The sequence below is a fragment of the Nicotiana tomentosiformis genome, chromosome 11 (genome assembly GCF_000390325.3).
Source record: "Nicotiana tomentosiformis chromosome 11, ASM39032v3, whole genome shotgun sequence".
Lineage (NCBI taxonomy): Eukaryota > Viridiplantae > Streptophyta > Magnoliopsida > Solanales > Solanaceae > Nicotiana > Nicotiana tomentosiformis.
The window spans coordinates 99,866,365-99,874,409 of NC_090822.1; the positions used below are offsets into that span (position 1 = coordinate 99,866,365).

An 8,045-nucleotide genomic window follows, 5' to 3' on the forward strand; every position below is an offset into this window, starting at 1 on the left:
TCGACTAATAAGCTTTTTTTATTTATCAAGAACTATTTCAGAAAAAGCCAGAGATGCAACCTATTCTCAGTAGATAACCATGATCTTGTTACATAGATCCTTCCAAATTAAAATAATGCTAGTTGCATATAGCGATCATCAATAATGAGAGAAAATTCATCGTATAGAACAGCACCAAATAAAAAACTGGTAAAGCACAACTTTATATGTAAATCAGACCAAGATTCTAAAAACCTTACCTTTGGATCAGGTGCAGAAGCTTTGATATTCATGAAGTACGTCTTATATGTTCGCATGGTAGAACATTTTGCTTAAGCTTCAGGTAAGATCTGATCGTGTATGTAAATTTGATCTGAGATGTACACAGAGTAACAAAGCAGTAAGTTGAAGAGATTTCATTTAACTTTTCATTGTGACCAGTAGCTCCATAAAGCATCATTAACATCATGTTCTACTGGGAAAAGAGTAAACTGGTGTTTTCCTTTCTATTGGAAAATGGAAAGAAAACAGAAACATAAACCAATAGAAGAAACGACTCACGAAATGCAAAATAGAGATTACCAAACGACTTCAATGTAAGAGAATTCACACTAATTTGACAGTTCACCCTCTTCGTTTGGCACTCTCTCTTTTACTTCTGAAAAGTATTGAGAAGAAAAACAAAGTCTCATGAAAGTAGGAGTTAGAGATCGATAAAAGCTACAAAGCAATTCAATTCTATTTTGTCCATGTTCAGATGTACCCTACAATATTATTTTTGTGGGATGTAAAGCATAAAAATTATTACATGGCATCAGTTAATTGAACGCTTTTTGAATAACTTCATCATAAACTATGTTATACGTTGAGTGATCATCCTCGGTGTCTGATGTCAGCGGTCGAATTAATAGTTTCATGCCTTCTGAACTTTTAGCTCTTGATAAAGCTAACATAAAGTTGGCCATGGGAAAAAACTGGTTCGCGTAAATAAATTCCAATGAAATCCAAAGTTTGACCTTGAGCTTTATTTATAGTCATAGCAAAGCACAATCGTACTGAAAATTGTGTTCTTTTAAAAGCAATTGAAATTTTTTCATCTTGTGATACTAATATTGGTATTCTTGGAATAAAAACATTTCTTTTGAAAATCACCACTAGCAATTTTGCCACTTATAACATGTGTTTTAAAACTACAACATGTTAACCATGTGCCGTTACATAAACCTTCACAGGGCCTTAAATTTCGTAGTAACATTACTGGACAATTTTCTTTTAATGTTAATATATAAGGAGGCAAACCAGTAGGGTTTAAAGTATGCAAATAATCTTCGAATTGACTTTAGTCATTCAATTCAACAGTTTCATCAATTGCAACAAATGTTGTAGCATCTTTTGGGAATTTATATATGAGCATATCATTTATTTCATGAACAAAATCATTTTTTGTTGTCAAGATCACACGAGAAGCTATGGAGGAAGAATCGTCAAATAAGAAATCTTTATCGGGATATGTTACCTCAAATAACTCATTCAAGGATTCTTCTTCAGTGGTAAAAGGAATGATTAAAGAGTCAGGAATTTGAACTTTATGCTGGGCGTCAAGTCTTTCTTTTCCATTTCCAATTCTCATCAAGTATTCACAGAAGGCGGGATTTGTTCTTGCACGCATATTCTCTGACAGCTGTAGTTTTTCTAGCTGATTCCAAATTTCAGAGTATAGTAAACTTTCAGAAATGAAATCTTCTTTTCTCCCATTTCAAACAACTGAAAGAGTTTGTCTAAAATCACCTCCAAAAATAACTACTTTCCCACCAAAGAGCATCTTAATATCCATCAGATCCTTCAAAAGTAAATCAAAAGCTTCAATCGTTTTCCCTTTAGCCATTGATGCCTCATCCCATACAATTAATTTTGCGTTCCGAATTAAACGTGCAAGTGAACTCTGCTTACTGATATTGCAACCAATATTTTCATAAATATCAATAGGGATCTTAAAGTGCGAATGAGTTGTTCGCCCTCCAGAAAGAATAGAAGCTGCAACACCAGAACTCACAATTGCTAGTGCTACAAATCCCTTAGATCTTACAGTAACCAACAAACTTCGATATAAAAAAGTTTTACTAGTTCCTCCTGGCCCGTCAATAAAAAAGCTCCTGATTTGTTGGAAAATATTCTATCAACAATCATATTGTATGCTCTTCGTTGATCTGTATTTAGTTTTTTTTTCTAATAACAAATCTTGTTCACAAACTCTTTAAGTTTCTCTCAAAATAAATTTCTTTTGCCTCTTTAGCAATTGCAGAAGCTCTAATGTTTTATCCAACAAGCTTATACTCGTTAATGTCGTATCCCATTAAGTGTAATTCTATCATTGATCTATTTCAGGACTCTATGATAAACATCTTTAAATCCATTATTTGGCAAGAGTTTGAAGTCTTCTGACATTGAGTCTTCAAATTGTTCCCATAACTCTTTTGGATTGGTAGGAGTACAATATACCAATAGCGTCTTAAACTATATGGCAATTGGTAGCTTGCAGCTTCAATCATACAGTCAACCAAACTATTGTCAGAATGTAATAATTCTCTTTTTTCAACAGCTTCTCTAAATGTAATATAACATCTTCCATTTACAGTACGAAGATCTTCATATGATGTTGGTCCTCTCACATTCAGTAATAATAATCTGAGATAATATCTCTCACCTTCTGTTGGATGACATGTCACAACACGTCCAATAACGCTACGTTGTTTTCGACGTGTCCACGTCTTGTCTGTAACTGACCAGACAAAGTATTCTGGAAAGTCTTTATACAATAGCTTAAGTTTTATATCATAATCATCTGTTTGGTTCATGACAAAAAATTCTGTCAACATTATTTTTCTAATCAGAGGATTTTTTAAAATTGCATTTATACTCTCAGTGCTTTTAAAAGAAATATATTGTTGTCCATCAAGGTGTAATTGAAGATGATAAGCACTTGGTGTCATCTCACTAATAGGAAAACCAAATAAACGCCATGTAGCTTCGGGTGGAGATACCCATCTAGCAGATTGATATTCTTTTATTTCATCAATTTCTGTGTCTTTATCATTGTCATGTACAGAAAAAGAAATTTTGTCGTGTCCTTTACATATGTACTTGTAAAGATACTTGACAACTTTAATATCTGAGCATATTTCGATATTCATATGACAGCTAAACTTGCCAAGTAAAAAAGGATTATATGGTACCACCCATGAATTATCGAGGAATTGTTCTCTAATTTTTATTGCTTCACCTGTATGTCGTCTTCTGTAAATAGGATAAGAGTTTTTTCCTTTTGATGTTCGATCAGCAAAATCTTTAGGGTAATTGAATTTACAACATCCATTTTTCATGCATGAAATTGTAGGATTCAAAGAACCACAAGGACCGTGCATCATATGATGTACAACAAGTGAGTATAAATAAGGCTCTTTATCAGGATCAGGTAATTCAGCACAAACAATTCTGTCGTAAGATTTGGGTGTCAACAATTTGTATTCATTAGCAAGAATAATAAGGAAATGTGCATGTGGAAGACCACGTTTCTGGAATTCTACAGTGTACATAAAAGCAGCTACCTTTCCAAATATATTTCTTTTTAATATATCATTTTTTAGCTCTTCCAGTTTTGCTCTAAATACTCGACTAATTAAGTCAGGTCTATTTTGTGCTTCATCAGTAGATAACAAATGTTCTTTTATTTCTGGCCACAGTGGGTTGCATGTCATCGTTAGAAACAAGTCAGGTGTTCCAAAACGTTGTACCAAAGCAATAGCATCCATATATCGCCAGCGCATATCTCTTGGTCCCCCTGTAAATGTAACAGGAAGGAAAGTTTGTTTTCCAATTCTAGAAGCATCTCTTTCACCATGTCTTAAGACATCAAGAATACCCTGCAAAACTTCAATTCTAAACAAGTCTGGATTGAAAGAGAAGAAGTCTAGTTGTTGTGTTTCAAGTTTTATGAATACATCTACTAGATATTGTTGGAATATCCTTTCAGTATGTATTTGAATTTTATAACAATAATATTCACGACAAGAGACATTATTTCTTTTTTTTTTCCTTTGTTGTTCTAGTACCCGAGCTTCCATATCAAGAAAATTGTCAATTGAACACATGTTTGCAACACTTGGTAAATTTTCCTGTTCACAGTAGATACGACATCTAGTAGCATTCTTTGGTTGAACTATTTTCTTAATACCACAGTGCCACCCACCTTGACCATATGGAAATAATAGGGGATACTGCAGGGGATCATAACAACCATAGTAATAATTGACTAATTGGCTTTTATTGTTGTGAGTATAAATTCGGATGTGAAGTGTGGAAATATGAATGCCTTCTTCAACCATTATTACTGCAACTTCAGATGCAGTAGGTAGGTTATATACTTACTGATCTAAATCTGAGTCACATTTGAGCGCAATATAAAAGTTCGATAATTCTGGAACATCTGCCAAAGATTTCAAGAAAACACAATATGGATTATTTTGTAGTATATTCATCAATTTTCTGATCATCGACTCATGTACTCTAGTTGAACAAGCAATTCTGTTTGCTACCTCATTTTCATTGTCATAGAAGTATAACTGTAAATTTCTTCCTTTCTCGTTCGCAGGATATAAATCATCTATAAAGTGATACATTTTTCCTTGAACTCTAAATGTGTAGATACCATGATTTCTCTTAGCTAAGTCTCTGTCATATTTTACCCCGAGCGAAGTAAATGCAAACATGTTATTGTATGTCCTAACATACGTTCGGAAATGGTCAGACTCTTCACTAGTACCCAAAAATAAATTCCGTAGCTCTGTAGGCATTTTGTGTGAGGTAAGCTTGATTGAACCTTTATTGCAACAGAATCCAAGGTGTTCATATTGAAATCTTTTTGCGGCACAAAATTTACAGTTTGGGACAACTTTGAGAGCAACATATTTGGTTTGTGAACCAGTAACATGCAGAGGGGATCTTCTATGTAGTCTAACGCCTGAATATTACGGAAATGATTAGAAGTCAATTTCCACTCCAAAGGAAGATAACGAATACTATTCTAACTTGAAACTGATACAAACCTCTATTTGCTACATTCTCTGAACCAACACCACATTGTTCATTAGATGTACCTGATGTGGATCCTAATATAGAGCCAATTATGAATTACATAGGCAAATGGTTTATGGCAGTATAAATTTTATTAAAATAATATGTTTCTTATACTCATCTGTTTCGAAGATGGAAAAACGACCAACTAAGCTTTTCCCTTTCGCAGAAGCGGCAGGTAAAGTACTAACTTCACATTTAGCAGCTAATAAAGAAGCGTGAAACACGTTTAGTTTAAACTGACTGCGTTTAAACAGAAAGAGCGAAAGTTTAATTTGCTAACCTTGTTTTGAACTAAGAGCAGAATCATTTTGTGGGGAAGTGATGTTTTCTACTAGCTTACCTTGTAAAACCAGAGTAGTTAGACAGAGTAGTCAGATGTTAATTCCGAAAACCTGCAAACAGTGTGCGTCACTCATTGAAGCAAAAATGGGCAAACCACATTTTCCGCAGAAAATCGAATGTCGGAATATTCATAAAAGCCTTCAAGTTAATGTCACTCCGCCCATTCGTTTCAGTAATTTAAGATGAGTTTGGTGGAAATCAGCATCTAAAAGAATTTCTCCACTATAGAGTAATTAAATTAAAGTAATTATGGAAATTTGAAAAGTAAGCTGGAACATCAGTCCAAATGCATTGTATCACTTAATCAGAGGTTCTTACAAATTATTTTACCATTTTCCTTCTGCAATTTAGTCTTTCTTCATAATTTTTATCTTTATTTTTTCTCCTCCAACATTTTAATTCATAGTAGTTCAACGTAATTTCTTGCTAATTTTAGTTCAAAATTTGAGGAATGTCTAAATGCTTTGCCTCATATTTGATTACACCCCACTACAGGAGAAAAGCCTAATTCATTGAATAATTTTCTCAAACACCTACAGGCAGAGGCTAAACCAAAAACACAGAAGCTACGCACATAGAAAGAGGAGCACGGAGACAATGGAAATAATATAGTATAAGCTGATCTCACCCGGAAGTGATCAAACACAAATTAGTAGCAGCAAGAAAGCCGAAGAACAGAGCGAAACTAAACAGAAAGATAAACAGAGTATAAACTGATTGACAATTGTACGGGGAAGAAAAGTAAAATCTAATATTGCCCACCGTTTATCCAAAAGCGGAAACACCAGATGGCCTTCTCTCAGAAGCGTGAGTCAGCAGATCCGAGCAGGAGCAATTTGGTAAACCTGATTTTTAAGAATGAAACAGAAATCCAAAAGGCTGCGTACTTGGGAGCTGAATATTTCTGATTTTTTCGTGATTTGAAATCCACAAGAAAGCCTAGAGATAACTCGTCTTATAGAGTAAGAGAAAATGTGATATAAAATTACCAAGATACCCATTGAGCACAAGTTGACTTCGGAGACCTGTTTAACTCTCTCTTATAGAATAAGAGAATTACGAAGATGGTTTTCTCTAAAAAAAAAAAAAAAATATATATATATATAACTTCAAAGTTATGAACGAATCATTTACACAAATTTGTACTTTCAAACAAACTACAATAAGACTTTCCACATTAAACATTCACATAAATTTATATTTTATTCTTTCATATATACCTTTCAGTCCACTTTAAGTAATTTTTTGGTCTTTTTTATGATCCACAATATTTGATTTTTTTCAAATATCAAGAAGTAATTAACTTCTTCTTTTCAAAGTTGCCCTTGGAGTAAAGAGCCTAGGAGTAGTTTGTTATATTTTCAATGAGCAAATTAAGATTAATATGATCAATTTTATTGTTAATTAATGCTAAAAGGTGAATTCCTTAATATGTGTGAAAATAGCCAAAAAAATCACTTAAAGTGGACTAGAGAGAGTAATTATTTACTTAAAGTTTTACGTAATGCTATTAATATCATTTTGCATAGTTGTATACTACGTGACTCCTCCGGCACAAGTATAAACGTGCAACGCACGTGCCGAGAAACTAATTATATTAAAAACACGAAACCCTTATCGAAAATGTCGTTCGCCTTTTTTACCTTTTACAGCTTGTTTGGATGGTTGTTAAGCATTGTATTGTATTGTATTGTATTGTATTGTTATCCTAAAATAATATTTGTTTTGATTGTTCATTTAAAATTGATTGTATCGTATTGTTATATTTATTGTTCCGGGACAACCAAAAGCCTCATTTTATGAAACAACTGATTTGGTGTGGTGGAATTGTTTTTTATTTTCTTTTTCAATTATGCCCTTACTTATTACTCCATAATTCTTTTTTTCCTTTACCTTTTTCCATTTTAACTCTAAATCTCTAATCTATTGACATACTTTGTCTTCGTCCATCTTTTTCAGAGTTGGTTGTCGTTCTTTTCATCCAAATCTCCGTTCGTTTCTTTGTCTCTTTTCATCATTTTAGATTTTTATTTTGTTGCTAATGATAGTTAACATTTTTCTCCAGGTTTTTGCTCTTGTTTCTAAGTAACATAATTGGTGATAAATTAGTAGAAAAAGATTTTCTTAAATTATTTTTATGTGTAATTCTTAATAAATTTTATTTAAAATAATTGAGGATATTTTAGTAAATTTATCAGCTACAGTACAGTACGATACGATCAAACCAAACAATAAAAATATTATTTAATAATAGCAAACAATACAATCTATCCAAATGTTGTATCCTTAAAATAATACAGTAGAATACAATACATTATAAAATAATGGATAACAATGATCCAAACATAATGTTAAAAATAAATTTCGCATAGGATAAAATTATAGTTTAAGTTACTTTCCTAATATTTAGGACTTTAAAAATCACTAAAATTTTAGTTATTCGATTATTCCTTATTTGAACTGTGTATGAAATCCTAGTACGTAGGATTTAACAAGAATACGATAATAAGAAAAAGAAAGCATGTAAAAGATTCTCCAACAAAATAAACAATCCGATTACGCAGCTTATTGTCTTCCATAAAAATTTTAGT

General features: G+C 32.5%; 1 protein-coding gene and 1 long non-coding RNA gene across 5 annotated transcripts; both read right to left on the minus strand.

The window, feature by feature from the left end:
* Positions 1-1,731: 1,731 nt before the first annotated feature.
* Positions 1,732-6,084, minus strand: LOC138891403 (uncharacterized). The gene is made up of 2 exons (XR_011412474.1): positions 5,453-6,084; positions 1,732-1,819 (listed from the first exon to the last, which is right to left on the minus strand). It is a non-coding gene; the product is annotated as an uncharacterized lncRNA (long non-coding RNA).
* Positions 1,732-6,355, minus strand: LOC104113545 (uncharacterized). 4 transcript variants are annotated; one of them, XM_070189973.1, is made up of 2 exons: positions 6,217-6,355; positions 1,732-5,504 (listed from the first exon to the last, which is right to left on the minus strand). In XM_070189973.1, exon 2 carries the CDS (start codon positions 4,359-4,361, stop codon positions 2,361-2,363), a length of 2,001 nt encoding a protein of 666 aa, XP_070046074.1. In that variant the 5' UTR covers positions 4,362-5,504; positions 6,217-6,355; the 3' UTR covers positions 1,732-2,360. The 4 variants fall into 4 exon arrangements, with proteins under 4 accessions (XP_070046074.1, XP_009622044.1, XP_009622040.1 ...); XM_009623749.4 differs by having other exon boundaries at positions 1,732-3,899; positions 6,217-6,351; XM_009623745.4 differs by lacking the exon at positions 6,217-6,355 and having other exon boundaries at positions 1,732-3,899; positions 5,393-5,453.
* Positions 6,356-8,045: the final 1,690 nt, after the last annotated feature.

Excerpts from the sequence above, each read along its gene's own strand:
- LOC104113545 (XM_070189973.1), bottom strand. The coding sequence starts at position 4,361 with ATGGTTGAAGAAGGCATTCATATTTCCACACTTCACATCCGAATTTAT.